A 16,936-nucleotide genomic window follows, 5' to 3' on the forward strand; every position below is an offset into this window, starting at 1 on the left:
TTCCCCGCTCAGTGGGGCGGCCACACAAGGACGCACCGGGCGCCTGCCTTGGGGTCTTCCCTCCAATAGCAGAACTAATGTCAGGGTTTGAGTACCTGGCCCTTCCTGAACTCAGGGAGCGCTTCCTGGGAGACCCCGGCCCGGATCAGCGGGCGTCCGGATGGACGCGGGGCGGGGGGCACCACCATGCCAATCTGTGCTGCCTGTTAACTCCTCGACGTGCACGTGCACGCGCCCACTGGGTCACCTTGCGGAGCCCTCGCTGCCGTTTGTCGAAAGCACCGGATCCCTTGCAGAGAGTCATCGCAGCCCCACTTCCCTCCCTGAAGTGTGCGAGTTGATCTGAAAAAGGTACTTACCTCCGCCATGTGCTATTTTGCTTTACGCAATTTGCATTTCAAAATGAAAACGGGTTTCTGTCTGAATGAGTGTCAGTATGTTGCCTGAACTGATCTCAGATGACCGTGAATAGATGATGGCTTTCTATTGAACAAGAACGCTCGCATCCAGCAAGTGACATCAAAGGCAGAATCCCCGCTTTTAAGCTACAGGATTATTACATTAAAAATAGACGGCTCTGGTTTTTAAAAATTGCTCTCTGAAATGATGGCTTTTCATAGCGTTCAAATAAAGATTCGTCAACAATCAGTCCTTTAAAACACAGAATTCTTGTTCTCGGCACCTGCCAGTGTGGGTCTGTTGGTACCAAGACGACTTACTTCCATCAGAGGCCTTAGCTAGGAAAACGGCACCCGGTCCAGGATGAGTTAAGTAAGAGAGCAGGACTGCAGGAGACGTGGAGCGAGGGAGGCGATGACCAGAGAGAGGGAGGACCCTGGACTGCTCCACACCTCTGGGAGGGGGACTCTGAGCACCCAACCACAGACACTCGCATTTTGCAACTGTGTAACAAACCAGGGGCAAAGGAGAGCCTGACTCACAGGAACTACTCCTCCCGCTCTGGGGGCCTCCCCCTTAGGAACATCTCAGGACTGCATCTTCAGGTCCAGGCCCACTCGCACCACGGTGCTGTGGTGCAAAAATCTCGCCTTGCCACCAGCCCCCGGCTGCCCCGGGCACGGGTGGGACAGCCGGGCTCCCTGGACTCACAGCTGCGTGCTGGGGGCCGTTCGAGTGGTCACATCTCTTCCAAGACACCAGGCCTTCGCCATCTGTTCGTCCTCTAATTACGAACCCAAAAAGAATGGAATGCACAGCACCACCATAAAAAGTGAGGTGCACATGATTAAAGTGCCTGGGAGCAGGCCGTTCGCTCCAGTATTTGCATTGGAAATCTGCCCTCCCCCTGGCAACCGGAATTTCAGGCCGTGGATGTTTTCAAGGACACACACCGAGGATCCTTTCTTAAAGACGCAGCAGCCAGGGCCCTGTTTTGGGGGGTGGGGGTGCAAATCCCCACACCCGCTCCTGAGAAATCAATCTCACGGCGCTCAGCTTACTACACTTCTTTTTTTTTTTTTTTTTTAAAGGAATTACTTCGTTTTTCACATTATGAGAAAGAAACAAGATACACAGTTCAGACCCAGCTGCAATGACAAGTGTAGTTACTACTGAGCACAGCTTCCTGGCAAGGCTCTAGAAGCAAAATCCTGGAATCAGGGGTGGGCGTGCAGCAGGTTAAGTCACCGCCTGGGATGCTGGCATCCCCCAGTGGGGCGTTGGTTCGAGTCCCGGCTGCTCTGCTTCCAGTCCAGTTCCCTGATAAGGGCCAGGGAAGGAAGAGGGAGATGGCCCACGAGCCTGGGACCCTATCACCATGGGCAATACCAAGATGGAGCTTCTGACTCCAGGCGTTGGCCTGGCCCTGCCCCAGCTGTTGTGGCCACCTGGGGAGTGAACCAGGAACTAATCTCTGTCGCTCTGCCTTTCAAATAAATAAAATAAGTAAATCTTTCTAAAAAAATCCTGGAATTGGATGGTTTATGGTTATTTCATAAAATGTGAAAACAGCTCATCTGATTCTGATTTTTCCTCTATTCCATTTATGCTGCTCAGGAAAAAATAAGAGCCTATTTTGTTCTACAGATTTCTTGAAACCAAGTCCACTGAGATCCCATCTCAACAAACCACGTTTCTATTGCACATACGCATATATTTTTCTAAGTTGTAACAGAAAAGATGTTATTTTATGTTTTCCTTCTTCAATGTGGCTTCGTAGCGTTTTCTTGTGTTGCCACACAATCAGAGTAATTTTAGCCGTGTTAACATCTTACTGATTTTCTGTGGACAATTTATGCTGCTGGGCCCCTGCTTCCGGACAGTTCCGGTTCTCCGCGATTCCTCACTGTAAACAACACTGCGATGGACATCTTCTGCTTTCAGGTGTCCCTAGGACAAGTTCTCAGGAGGGTCATTACTGAGACGGCTCTCACGCCTTCCAGGCTCCTGATATATGGGGCTAATGTGTTTTCTTCACAAGTAGTGGCTCAAAGAAGTGGAACCTGAGTAGCTTTGAAACAATCCAGCCCATAATTTGTAAAAGGGATATAATAATAATAATAATAATAATAATAATAATAAGGAAATGTTGATAATGATGATGATAAAGTGCCTCATGTGGTTAACATGATGATCAAATTATGTAAAGCACTCTGGGAGCGGCACAGCCTCTGCACATCTCAGCTGCTGTTAATCTCAGCAGCAGTGGGTTTCCTCTCCACAGTTTTTTAGCAAAAGCTTAAAATGTGATATTCCTGATTCTGTTTGCCTTTACAATCTAAAAAGTCCGAGTGTTCTCCTTACGCCTCTCTCGCAGTGGAGCCTCTCCGCCTGCAAAGTGCCTGTCACCGTCTTGAGTTTCTGTGGCGTTGGGGCCGGCATCACTTCACATTTGCTCAACACCTGCTGCCAACCAGTGTGGTGCCCTGCACGGAGGCCAGGTCAGAGACACCCCCTCCCCTCCCCGGCTTCCAAAACTCCAAAGGCCCGAGCAGTGCCAGTATCATCAGAGCCACAGTTTACAAAAGGAGAGACAGAAAAGAAACCACGCGCTTGGGACACGGTGCCGGTGGTGGACGACGGACATTCCCCGACGACAGGCCCGGTGCGACAGGCAGGCACTGTGTGCATCCCACCGTGGTCACTGCTCTACCCGGGGGCGGGTGTGGTGTGACCGAACCTTCAGTCCGTCAGACGGTGGGCTTACGTCCTACCGTGGTCACTGCGCTACCCGGGGGCGGGTATGGTGTGACCGAACCTTCAGTCCGTCAGACGGTGGGCTTACGTCCTACCGTGGTCACTGCTCTACCCGGGGGATGGGTGTGGTGTTACTGAACCTTCAGTCCGTCAGACGGTGGGCTTACGTCCTACCGTGGTCACTGCTCTACCCGGGGGGTGGGTGTGATGTGACTGAACCTTCAGTCCGTCAGACGGTGGGCTTACGTCCTACCACAGTCACTGCTCTACCCAGGGGGCGGGTGTGATGTGACCGAACCTTCAGTCCGTCAGACGGTGGGCTTAAATACGCGCTCTCAAGACAAAGTCCACTTTTCCCCGGGACGCGGCTCCCACCCAAGGCTGCGGACGTGACGCCTGCCTTTTCCTCTCGCTCCACAGGTCCTGCGGGTGCTGGCAGGGCGGCCACTGCTGTGCCTCCCTGGCCACGACCCACTTCTTGGGGCGAGCTGCGTGGACAAGGCCTAGGCGACATGGTGGTAAGCGCGAGGAGGCTGTCTGTTCCAGCAGCGAAACCCCGAGAGCACTCAGGCGGTGCGTCTCGCAAGACACAGAGCGCGCGGCGCCAGGCCCTCGTCCGGTCCGTGGTCTCCCCGGCCGCACTCGCAGACAGCACTCAGGCGGTGTGTCTCACGACACAGAGCGCGCGGCGCCAGGCCCTCGTCCGTGGTCTCCCTGGCCGCACTCGGTCTCCCTGGCTGCACTCGCAGACAGCACTCAGGTGGTGCGCCTCGCAGGACACAGAGCGCGCGGCGCCAGGCCCTCGTCCGTGGTCTCCCCGGCCGCACTCGCAGGGAGCACTCAGGAGGTGCGTCTCGCAGGACACAGAGCGCGCGGCGCCAGGCCCTCGTCCGTGGTCTCCCCGGCCGCACTCGCAGGGAGCACTCAGGAGGTGCGTCTCGCAGGACACAGAGCGCGCGGCGCCAGGCCCTCGTCCGTGGTCTCCCCGGCCGCACTCGCAGGGAGCACTCAGGAGGTGCGTCTCGCAGGACACAGAGCGCGCGGCGCCAGGCCCTCGTCCGTGGTCTCCCCGGCCGCACTCGCAGGGAGCACTCAGGAGGTGCGTCTCGCAGGACACAGAGCGCGCGGCGCCAGGCCCTCGTCCGTGGTCTCCCCGGCCGCACTCGCAGGGAGCACTCAGGAGGTGCGTCTCGCAGGACACAGAGCGCGCGGCGCCAGGCCCTCGTCCGTGGTCTCCCCGGCCACACTCGCAGGGAGCACTCAGGAGGTGCGTCTCGCAGGACACAGAGCGCGCGGCGCCAGGCCCTCGTCCGGTCCGTGGTCTCCCCGGCCGCACTCGCAGACAGCACTCAGGAGGTGCGTCTCGCAGGACACAGAGCGCGCGGCGCCAGGCCCTCGTCCGTGGTCTCCCCGGCCGCACTCGCAGGGAGCACTCAGGAGGTGCGTCTCGCAGGACGCAGAGCGCGCGGCGCCAGGCCCTCGTCCGTGGTCTCCCCGGCCGCACTCGCAGGGAGCACTCAGGCGGTGCGTCTCGCAGGACACAGAGCGCGCGGCGCCAGGCCCTCGTCCGTGGTCTCCCCGGCCGCACTCGCAGGGAGCACTCAGGAGGTGCGTCTTGCAGGACACAGAGCGCGCGGCGCCAGGCCCTCGTCCGTGGTCTCCCCGGCCGCACTCGCAGACAGCACTCAGGCGGTGTGTCTCACGACACAGAGCGCGCGGCGCCAGGCCCTCGTCCGTGGTCTCCCCGGCCGCACTCGCAGTAACTGAGTGCGGTGTTCAGGCTCTTCATTTCCCGCGCAGCGGTTCCACGTGAACAGCACGTTCTCTTCCACGCGGTACGTGCCGTGGGCCTTCTCTGCACAAAACTCAGGCTGACCCGACCGCTCTGCTGTGGGGGAGTCGCGGGCTCCCCGCCTCCCGGAGGCGCTTCCTTCTTTGCTGCCCTTCGAGTTCTCACACAATCCTTTCACTCCAGCAGCGCAGGGTCAAGGGGCGCGGGGGGACGCCCACGCTCAGCCTGCTGACGACGTGGGTGAGGCTGCCGTGTGGCAGTCAGGATGCTGTGGGCTTTACCGTCTCCCCGGGGGACACTGCTGTGTGTACGAGGGGTGGCTCCCCAGCGCACAGGCGTCCGGGGCACCCTGCTGACAGCGCCCACAGCGCGGCTTCCTTTCCGCAGCTTCTTCGGTTTTCTGGGGTCAATCGTCGTCCGAAGATATTGGGGGGGGGGGCGTTCCAGAAACAAGCAGTTCCTCAGATCCAGGTAAGCGGTGTTTCCACAGGAAGTCGTTACAACTGCTCTATTGTATGATCACCTGTTGTGAACCGCCTGTTGGGCCCCAAAATTAAACCTGACCCGAGGAATGCAGGGGCTCATCCAGGAAGGCCCGGTGTTTACAGGCCCAGAGCAGGCACCGCTGGGGCCCTGGAGATGCGGGGAGAGAGGGCTGTGCAGCGGCTCATCCAGGAAGGCCCGGTGTTTACAGGGCCAGGGCAGGCACCGCTGGGGCCCTGGAGATGCGGGGAGAGAGGGCTGTGCAGCGGCTCATCCAGGAAGGCCCGGTGTTTACAGGGCCAGGGCAGGCACCGCTGGGGCCCTGGAGATGCGGGGAGAGAGGGCTGTGCAGCGGCTCATCCAGGAAGGCCCGGTGTTTACAGGGCCAGGGCAGGCACCGCTGGGGCCCTGGAGATGCGGGGAGAGAGGGCTGAAGGGCGCACATTCAGGAAGGCCCGGTGTTTACAGGGCCAGGGCAGGCACCGCTGGGGGCCTGGAGATGCGGGGAGAGAGGGCTGAAGGGCGCATGCCTGGACCTAAAGGCAGAGAGCTCCTTCCCAAGGCTTAGGTTCCACCAGAGGCCGTGGGCTGCCCACCAGCTCCCTTCTGCAAGGCTGCTGGGACCCTTCCCAGCCTCCCCCCTCCTGCCCCGCCCCCGTTCCCGCAGCTCCTCCCCTGCTGGCCACGCCCCTGGCTCAGAGCATCATTTGAACAGAAGCCCTATTCACCACGCATGGGTGTCTGAGAGGGGGAAATAATGTAAGTTTCTAACACAACTTTTATTTACTTCTAGGCACATCTGTTGCCATGGAGACACACGGCCCAGTGTCTCTGCCATCCCTCTCATGTCTTTAACCGAAATCAAGAACCAAGTTGCTTTTGTCGGTTCTTAAAGGAAAGAGCAGGCCGTTTAAAGCTGAAATGATGGCAGAGGCTTCCTTAAACCGGAACTGAGATCTCATTTATTTCTGAGCCGAACCCCAGCGACCGATCACAGGGCAAACGTGACCGCAAAGAAACCCGGCGACGCTCGTGCTTCCCCGAAGGCAAACACTCAGTAGCATTTTGCTTAAGGAAAAAGTAGCTTCCTGGGCCACGAGACCCAAAGAGGATAAGAGATAGAGAGAGAGAGAGAGAACTAACTGTCTGAGCTTTGGAGCACATACGACTGAGTGATGCAAATCTGCAGAAACCGCAGCGGGAGAAACCAGGAGCAACTAACATTCCTTAGAGAAGCCGGGAAAATTGCGAAGAATTGGGTGGGAAAGTCTCCAGGAGAAGGAATTCAATGCTGAGTTTATTTTGGTGAAAACCACTTTCTGAGATCCACGCTTGCTTTTCCGTAACAACTCGTTTTCCACGAACTTTCTGATAGGACCCTGTTCCTCGTGACTTTTTAGTGTCTTTGCGTTTCAGGTTTAGTTCACTTCCTGAAATTTGGGTCAAAGAGAACACTGGGAAAGCATCAGTCCTGCTCTAAAAATGAAGAACGGCCAGATGCCCACCCGATTCGGTGGCTGGGCTCTCTCTGAGAAGTAACGCGCAGCCGGAGGGGCTCCCCTCGGCCAGGCACCCACCACGGCGGCACGCGGGCCCTGGGCAGACCCACCCCATGTCTGCCTCAGAGTACTGGATGCCGTGCACGGAGGCCATGGGATGTGTGGACGGGGTACCGCGGGGGGGCTGTGATGTCGCCACAGGCTGCAGACCCCACAGGGCGGGCTCCGGAGTTATTAAAATGCTTCCTAGACCACTGGAAACTAAACAAAGAAAAACTTTGTTTCCATGAGACAACAGCGCATCTCATCTCATCTGATGCCGGGCTGTTTTTTCTTTTTTTTTTTTAATAGCTATTACCACTGTAACAGCAGCTTAGCCACTCGGCGTCTGCAGTGCGAGCAGTTTTGATAAACAGCCTCGGCGGGCCACACAACGGGGATAATGTATCCTTAAGTACCGCCAATGAGCTGCCATTCTGCACAGCCAATTACTTCTGTGCGTCTGTCACTCAAAGGAAAAATGACTGAGCCCATTAGATCAAACCTTTGTCACTGTTCCTAATGCACTCTTAGGCCTCATTAATCTCCGGGAGCAGCAACAGAGCCGCCGGTGCCTCATTGCCTCCCCCGACAGGCCACGTGAAGCCTCTCGTCTCTCCCCCAAGTGCCCCGCGTTAATCAAGCTCTCCTTATTACCCGGGCCCCTGTCACGGCGGAGAGCGCTCCCTCTTAAATGCTCTCATTATGACCCATCTTTAGAGCCGGCTGAGTGGAAAAAGAGAGAGAGGGAGAGAGCGAGAAAGAGGACGGGAGAGGAAGAGGAGAGGAAAAAGCAAGTCCGATCGCATTAATATTCATGACAATAATTAGTATTCTAGGTCACTGAATATTCATGCTATTAGTTTGGTTTTTTATGGGTTTGCTGGATGTCCTGATTGCTGAAGTGTGGAGAAAACAGCATGGTTGAGACTGTAGATGTCAACCGCAGTTCAATACGCAGGCAACATTTGCCAGCCCACCCCCACCCCACCCCCACCCGGGGGGAAGTCAGCGCCGACCCCCCTGGCGGCTTTCCTATTTCCCAGCCGCTGGGAGCCCGAGGAGGGGGAGAGGGAGGGGCGGGGCGGGGCGCTAACCTGCCCGGGAGGAGGACCCCACAAAGGCACGCTTTAGAGGCAAGAGGGTATCTGTCACCCTGGAACAGAACAGGAATGTTAGACCCAGAGCTGGGGGCAGCGAGAGGATGGAGCTCCAGAGATCCCCGCGTTCCTCCCACCTGCCCCTCTCCGCCGCCAGAGTGCTGTCTGTTGAGGACCAAGGGCTTACTCAGTCTCACCCACACGCCCACCAGGACTACGCAGAAGCTATCTAAACACTTCACGGCACTAGAAAATTTAACACAAACAGGTACTTTTTCTCCCCTCTTCCCTCCTATTTGATGAACTAATGATAACATGCTGAAAAAAGTCTTCCCGGGCCACGCTTCTGAACGGCACACGGCGTATTATCTTTTCAAGAACAGAGGGAGTCATCACCTTCCCACTTTAAAGACAAGGAGACTGGGGTTTGGCGAAACACCTGCACCACGTCCCGAGATGGGAGAAGTGGGGCAGATTCCCAAGCCCAGACTCTGGGCGGTTATGCTTCCTGGCTCTCTCCTTAAGTGTCCCAAAAACTGTCGACAGTTAATGCAACTCGACCTCTGTCCTAGGTGCATACAGCGTGACCAAGCCTGTCCGGTCAAAAACTCACATCAGAAAATGCTTGTGAACGCTTTACCCCTCCCTCCCCTAGAAGAATTCTCTAAACTGTGGCTCCTGGTGCATCCCCGTTCATCGCACAACTTAAGCCAGGAGGCAGGTACTGCACGGGCATCCCGAGCCTGAGTGTGATCCTGCGGGAGGAGAAGACTTTGCGGGAAAGGGGGACTTCCTCAGCCCTGAACACATGAATGCCTTCGTGCAGTCTTCCATGGTTCTCCTTCTGGAGCAGACCCTCGAGTAACTTTCTCAAAACCTCTCTCAGAGGGAAACGGCCTACATGCCTAGAAGCTGTCCACAGACGCCCCCTTCTGCCTGACCGGGGACGCCCAGGTCTTACACAGGCGTCCAGGCTCAGAACGACTTGTCCTCAGAAGGGAACACTGACATGTGTCTTCACACAGTGCACTGTCCTTGCTCAGCACGGCTGCAGTCTGCCACATTTCTCTTCTGGTGCAGGTGATCCTGCTCCATTTCGGATGTTCTAGGCCCTTCTTTCATCTTTACATCTCACTTCATTATTTTTTTAAAGATTTATTTATTTATTTGAAAGAGTTATACAAAGAAAAAGGGAAGGAGGGAGGGAGGGAAGGAGGGGGAGACAGAGATATCGAGAGGTCTTCCATCCGCTGGTTCACTCCCCAAAAGGCTGCAGGAGCCAGGGCGGGGCCAGGCTGATGCCAGGAGCCAGGAGCTTCTTCCAGGTCTCCCACATGGGTGCAGGGGCCCAAACACTTGGGCCATCCTCTGCTGCTTTCCTAGGCCATTAGCAGGAGCTGGATAGGAAGTGGAGGAACTGGGACTTGAACTGGTGCCCATTTGGGATGCTGGTGTCACAGGCGGTGGCTTTACCCGCTGCGCCACAGCACCGCCCCACCCCTGCATTCAAGCTTGATGCTCCCATGTCCGTGTTCACCTCCTGCAGTTTCTTCTGTTTTATCTCTACTGTCAGCACTGTCTTTATCCACGTCTTCACAGTCCTGAACCTGCCCATTACATTCTTTTAATTTGTGCAAACTTTTCCCTTTAATTCCCAAGAACTCTCCATCTGATCATCTCTCTCTGCTTCATTTTATGGATCCCACAACTAGCCTCCTAGGGTTTCTGATGCCAGGGGATCGTCATTTCCTTTTAAATTCTCGCTCCCCAGACCGCAGCTCCCTTCCTGCAGGATCAGCTGTCTTTGTGCTCACCTTGGTCGTCCACGCGCCCCCATGTCTGGCGGCGTGAGGGCTGCTGAGGCAGGTGCCGGGGCTCTCCCGTGGCCTCAGCAGAAGGCTGGCTCTGAGCAGGTGTGTGGCACGGCTGACGGGGACTTTCCATTCTGTCTGACAGCGGCGGGGTGGGGTGGGTGGGGGTGGGGCTGTGGGCCGGCTGGAGCACTCTGCACGGGTGGTCATGCTGCCTCGCCTCTCCCTTTGTCTCCAGGACTGTGTGGGCTCCGGTTCCCGTCTGCTTCCTGCGCTCCCAGCACAGTGCCCACTCTCTCTCTCAGCTGTGCATGCTGGGGTGGGGAGGCGGGAGAGCTGGCGGCAGGGAGACCAATGCCTGCCATGCCACAGCCCAGTCCTGCACGCGGTACAGGGGCAGGTAAAGTAGCTGCTTTGTCTTTCCTCCTGTTTCCCAAGTCCCTGGTCAAGGCTGGCGTTGGGATCACCACGATCCCCACCACTTCCACGTGTGAGATGCAGCCGGTATTTCAGTGCTGGCAAACTATCCCCAGTACCAGCAGCAGCCAAACAGACCCGCCCACCAGGGATTTTCTCCCCGATTTCCCTGTGTCCCCACAGCAGCGATCTTGAGTGTGTGTTCATCTTCTGACTCCTCCTCCCAGGTAGCTAGGTCTTCTACCACTCCCCACACCCAGTCTCCAAAGCATTCGTCATGGCTGGCCACACAGCACACTCCATAGACATGGAAACTGAAGGACATGAGAGGCAAAGCAATAAGGCATCTAACTGTGAAACTGGTTGGTAGATATTAAAAGTGGACACTGACACACAGGTAGGCATTATATAGTTGACACATGGTGTGCATTGTGACTGTGCACTACAGAAGGCAAGAGAAACTTCCAAGGGTTCAGTAAGAGGGCTGGGTATACACAATGCAAACCCTGGGGATTTCGGATTCCGCACCAGTTGGACTCACCACCCACCCAGGTAAGATCAGCATCACAAGGCACCGAAAATTATCAGCCGACAGAACAGGTGGAGAAAACACATCCAGGATCTAAATGCAGAAAAACGCTAAGCGCCACTGAGTGGTAAAACACGACCTGGCACACACTGGCCAGCGATCAGGCTCTGTGATAGGAAAGAGGTCAGTTCCTCCACTAGTAACAGATTGCTTAGTAGTATTGTGCCAATTAAGGCCACAGTAGAATTATGTGCGGGGGGGGGGGGGGCTGGTTTAAGGTATTTTGAAGTTCATTTGGAAAACATAAGCAGCATTAGCCAAGGAAAATCAGAGAGCAGAAGAGAAGCAGAGACACAGAGCACCCAGAGTTGCAGGACTGGATGCAAACTGAGTCTTCCATCTCAGACAGCGAGGGTGTCCGCAGGGTGCCCAGTGCAGATCTGGGAAGCCTTGAACCAGGACCACGGGCCCAGAACCAGTGTGACTAAATGATAGAGTTGTACAAAAAAGGAGCTGTACAGAACTAACAGAGAAAGAAGACTGAGCAAAGAAAGAGGGAACTAGTCATTTCTTTGAAGAAAAATTTAATTAGATTTCTTGTCATGCAGAGCAGACTCAGATGAAGGTGGACTAAGGATTATACATACACATTTACATATGTAACAATCAAAGCCAAAAAGTAAAAGAAACTGATAAAACTATAAGGAATACACATTCGGGGCCAGCGCTGTGGCACTGCGGGGTAACGTGGCCTGCGGTGCCGGCCTCCCCCGTGGGTGCTGGGTGGGGTCTCCACTGCTGTGCTTCTGGTCCAGCTCCCTGCAGGTGGCCTGGGAAAGCAGCAGAGGAAGGTGCAAGAGCTTAGGCCCCTGCACCCGCGTCAGGGATCCAGAGGAGGCTCCTGGCTCCTGGCTTCAGCCTAGCCCAGCCCTGGCTACTGTGGTCATTTGGGGAGTGAACCAGCGGATGGAGGATCTCTCTCTCTCCTTCTCTTTCTCTATAACTTTGCCTTTCAAATAAATACATAAATCTTAAAAAAAAAAGGAAGTATACTATATTCATGGATTGTGATTTGCCTTCAAAATTATATCAGATGGCTTAGAGTAGAAACCATGGAAATAAGAGACTGAGGATTTGATTATGTATAAAAAGGAGGGAATCTCTATTTGTAAATAAGAACACACAATAAAAAAAGAAGAGCAAATCACAGACTGAGGAGGCATCTGTTCCCACACACAATAAACTGTCCAAATCCTAAATCCACACTGACCAGCACCTGGTGAAAACAGGCAAAGCTGTGTCTGTCTTTACAGTCTGGGTGGGAGAAGCCCGTGGGGCCGGCAGGCGGGCGCTCAGCCTCACTGCTCACGGCAGCGCACACACAAAGCACGCGGATTTCTTCTGCTCGTCACCCTAGCACAGACGGTGAAAACCACGCTTCCGCGCCAACCTGTGCGTGCCATGAGACGGGCACCGTCCTGCGCACTGAAAGGCTGTTTCACACAGGACCTCCTGAGAGGTTGACTTGGAAACACGAGGATGTCTCAAGAACCTTGCAAACGGCCACACACGATGACCGAGTCGGCATACTTACTGGACATTCAGCAAGCATTCCACACGCAGATTTACACGCGTGTCACAGGCCCACGGGAAGGCACAGAACACTGCTTACACCGAGCGGAGCGCATGCGTTAGCCTGGAATCCGCACGCAGAATCCGCACGAGCTGAGCAGGAAAAATAGGGAGAAGCAGCTTAGGAGAAGTCTGGGTAAACAGCTCTGCAATAACCGATGCCTACTTCTGGCGGAAAGCCCATCACGCAGAACAGCAGCGATTTCTCTCAGGTTAATCTGCCACGCTGGAATGAGAAAGTACTTCACGAACAGCGACTTCACACACGGGACACTCGGCAGTCAAGGAGTGATTCAGACCACAGGACTCAGATCCGCAACACTCTACTCTCGAGCCAGAAGGCGGGTATCACACTGCAGGAACTAATGCGCGGTGTAGCGGCGGTGAGCGAAAACGAAAACTCCCCAGTATTTTAACGAAACGGCTGCCTCCCGAAGGTACGCCGGCCTGGTTCACGCCCCTGCCAATGTCATACACGCCACACCCCTGCCCACACCACCACTGCCTATATACCCATGTTCATGCCACACCACACCCCTGCCTCCACACCTCTGCTGAGAACACACCCCTGCCTCCACGTCTGCTGAGAACACACCCCTGCCTCCTCACCTCTTCCTATGTCAGACCCCTGCTCACATCATACCTCTGCCTCCTCACCCCAGCCCACGCCAGACTCCTGCCTCCACACCCCTGCCCATGTCAGACCTCCGCTCACGTTACACCCGTCTCCTCACCACTGCTGAGACCACACCCCTGCCTCCTCACGTCTCCTCATGCTGCATCCCTGCCTCCTCACCCCTGCTCATACCACACCCCCATACCTTGCAGCCTGAACCTACGGCCGGCCACGTGAGCACTGCCCCCACCCATTTCTGTGGCTACTGTGTGTGTGTGTGTGTGTGTGTGGCCGTTAAACACATCCATTTCTCTCCCCACAGGAGGCTGTGATTCTGGGGTCTGGGTCCTATAATTTAGCCCCGTCCTGGGACTTAGGACAGCAGTGGGAACACAGCAGAACCACAGCAGGTGGCTTGACTCAGGCATCCCACTCCCATGCATAGTTCAAAGAATCATGTTGGACGTGACAAATGCACACGATTTTTATTTGTCAATGAAGAAATAAATTTTTTAAAAGGCTCAACCAATGTTGGCTTTAGTGAGCGGATGGATGTGATGCGATGGGTGAGAAGGGGTGAGGCTGGTGCAGGAACCCTGGGGGCCACAGTGCACACACCTGTGGCACAGACAGGTGTGTAATGCCTTGTTTTTGGTAAGTGAGTGAATAATGTCATGTAAAACAGCAGTGAAGACCTGGCTCTCCACGGATTGCAGACAGTTTCTCGTCTCTTCCCATGCGGGGTGCTGCCCGTCCCTGGGAAGGAAGTCCACAGGTGTGTGGAAGCAAGGCCAGCCAGCGGGTCACAGGAGGGCAGGCAAGCCCACCTCCTCATTTCGGCAGGAACTGACGCCCGCGTTAGCCGAAAGCCGATCCCTCTCCTGGCTGGGTCACAACAGCTCGCGTGTGGCACTTGGTCCGTGTCCCTGCTCTCTCCCCTGTGTCATCCTACCTGGTGTCACACCTCTGCTGGGAAGACAGGCCAGGTGGGCCCGGCCTGCCTCGCACCACCTGCCACCCATGTGGGGCCCAGGCTGCTGGACCCCAGACTCGGATTCATTACTATCGTCCTGCTTTTGCCAACCAGCGCCATCTATGCCAAGAACTGTGAAGCCAGCATCTGCCCTCCTCGGGAGCACCCGTGGGAAGCAGCGAGGGGGCCAGGAGCCTGTTTTGTGACGACAGGATGTGGCTGAGTGAGCAGGAAGGGTGTTTGTGCGGGGAAAGCCAGAGCAGTTGTTGAAGGGACCCCGTGTTGCAGGGTCTCAGGGCGGCTGGAGGACGAGGTGGATCTGAAGCGCTGTTCTCTGATGAGCAATCCCGGGAAGGCACAGGCCACAGCACAAGTCGTGCAAGGAGCCTTAAACAAACCCGAACAACGACCGCGAACGGCTCACAATGTACAAGGAGAGAAGTCTCCAGACACGTGGGATGTTGAGAAAATGCTAACGTTTTCTAATCTTGAATTAAATAATTAAAAAAAAAAAAAAAACCTTTTAAACGACAGTCAAGCAACCCAAATTTGCACTGAAGAGCGGCAGACGGCGGTTAAAGCACAGACAGCTGCATCTTCAGCCAGGCCAGGCGGCTTCCTTTAACCCTGCTCTGAATGGTTTTTCCACTTCCACTCACAAGGAAACCAGACATTAGCTAATCTGTGATATTTTAACCACGAATTTGTATTTTCTCGAAGAGTCTCAGTTACTCCAAGTTTACAGGCAGAATCCAACGTCAACCACAGAGCCCAGCAAAAGCTCACTTTGGAGCTGAGAATCCGAACGCCACCGTGTGCGTGCGGGCACCCACGGGCCGGGAGGGGGCCGAGGGGTGAGGTCTCTACACCTCTGCGTGAGAGGCGACCGCTACCATCTCCACCATCTCCACCAGACCTAAAGGGCTCGGCGTTGCGCTGGAGCCACTGCCGTCTCCTGCCGCCCCGGTGCTGGGCTCCTCCAGCGAGTGTGCCGTGAGCTTACCTGAATTGGGTGAGATGTGTAAACTGCTCATGTCCTTGGACAGGCCGTTGGTTTTGGGGCTGGAGATGGGCGCGCAGGCTGACGTGGCACGGGGCGGCCTCTTGCCGGGGACTTTCACAGTGGTTCTCAGAAGGTCGATCTCCTTGCCATGGACATTCTGCATGTAATCCTGTTCAAAATGCCAAACACCCAAGAGAGATCAGACAGGGGACCCTGGACAGCCCGGGCCACCAGGAGGGGCCACCCACGCCCCTGCCCCACGAGGCCCTGGCGCCATCACTGCTGCATTTAGACTGGGGTTCTGCTTCTGCGTCTTGGGCTGACTCAGGGGCTGCAAACAGAGGAGCCATGGGAGACGCTCCTGGGTGGGGGATATTGTGCAAAGCACGCACAGAACACCGTGCTCTCTGAACTGGCTTCCGAGATGGCACACTGGGAACCCGGGCTGAGCCGGCAGATCCTAGGTGGCAGCCCCCAGAACAGGTGACCGCCTCCTCCCGACCTGTCTCAGCAGGGGCTGCCGTGAGACGTGCACGCACGGCCGACGCTGCCATCTGGGCATTCGGCCAGCGGAGGCTGGCTCTTCTATCAGGGCCCAGGAAGTTGTCTGAGGTCAGCAAAGGATGGTACTGAAAACATGGTGTGGGGCTGGCACTGTGGCACAGCGGGGAAAGCCACCGCCTGCAGTGCCGGCATCCCATTTGGGCACTGGTTTGAGACCCAGCTGCTCTATTTCCGATCCAGCTCTCTGCTATGGCCTGGGAAAGCAGCAGAGGATGGCCCAAGTCTTTGGGCCCCTGTGCCCATGTGAGAGACCCGGAAGAAGCTCCTGGCTTCGGATCAGCCCAGCTCCAGCCATTGCGGCCATTTGGGGAATGAACCAGTGGATGGAAGACCTCTCTCTCTGTCTCTCAAACTCTGCCTTTTAAGTAAGTAAATAAATCTTCTAAAAAGAAAATCTATGGTGCACATGGACGTATAGTCTGGATGTTACAAAGAAGGCGCATTCCCGTAAGCGTTATGCTTTCTCTAAGTGGTTCCCGGTACTCAGAAGAAGCACCTCCTGCAGCCTCAGAGGTCAAGAGCACAGTCATGCAGGAGCCACAGGGAGGACAGTGTGGGTCCCGACAGCTCCCCGCAGGACATGGCTACCTGGCAGATGATGGGGGCAGGAGGGGTGAAAGGCAACCCCGAGCCCGGCGGAGGGCGCTGCTGACCAGTCACGAGTTACCGACTCGTTACACGTTGCTGTTGTTTTGGGCCTGCGCCTCCTTGTCTGTGGAATCCGTATTTTAAGCCCTCTGGACACATCTTAGTTAGTGTTGCACTTGACATACTCTAAATTGCCCTCGGATGATATATTTTGAGTGTTTTAAGACTAAAAAGGAAGTGGGAATAAATCTTTCTTTGACAGAATCTTGGTTTCTTCCCTTTAGATTCTAAGATCAGTAAATTCACATTTGTTTTAAGCTGCTGAGTTTAGGTCAATGTCCTTTTGGAAGGACCAACTGCAAGGGCCCCAGGCCGGCTGGAAAAGCGAGCAGTTTGCCCGGAACTGCCCACGGGCAGTTAGCATCAATGAGAGGGGCTGATGCTCCCGTCTGTAGGAGGTCAGCTGGCCCAAGTGGGCCAGCAGGGGACACACAGAGTAGCCAGGGGGCCAAGAGAAGGACTGCAGGGACGGGCACTGACAAGGAGCCTCTGCCTTATCTGCAGGCAGGATGTCTGATGGCAGGGCGAATGATGACGCGCCAGGAGCCCCCATCAGACTCCAGCGTGGGGCCAGATCCCCCTGATGGAAGGGGCCGCTCTCTGGCGGTCAGCACGAACCTGGGGTGTCACAGGCCTCACACCACAGCCCCTGGAACCAACAGGGCGGCCACCTG

General features: G+C 55.8%; 1 protein-coding gene across 17 annotated transcripts in view; it reads right to left on the reverse strand.

Annotated features, from left to right (window-relative positions):
- AGAP1 (ArfGAP with GTPase domain, ankyrin repeat and PH domain 1) overlaps positions 1-16,936 on the reverse strand; it is a 527,130-nt gene that overhangs the window by 161,589 nt on the left and 348,605 nt on the right. For all 17 annotated transcript variants that reach the window (XM_070071490.1, XM_070071487.1, XM_070071488.1 and 14 more), the window contains one exon: positions 15,051-15,219. In XM_070071490.1, coding sequence (XP_069927591.1) covers positions 15,051-15,219 — 169 coding nt within the window. The remainder of the gene's footprint in view (positions 1-15,050; positions 15,220-16,936) is intronic.

This window comes from Oryctolagus cuniculus, chromosome 3 (genome assembly GCF_964237555.1).
Source record: "Oryctolagus cuniculus chromosome 3, mOryCun1.1, whole genome shotgun sequence".
NCBI lineage: Eukaryota > Metazoa > Chordata > Mammalia > Lagomorpha > Leporidae > Oryctolagus > Oryctolagus cuniculus.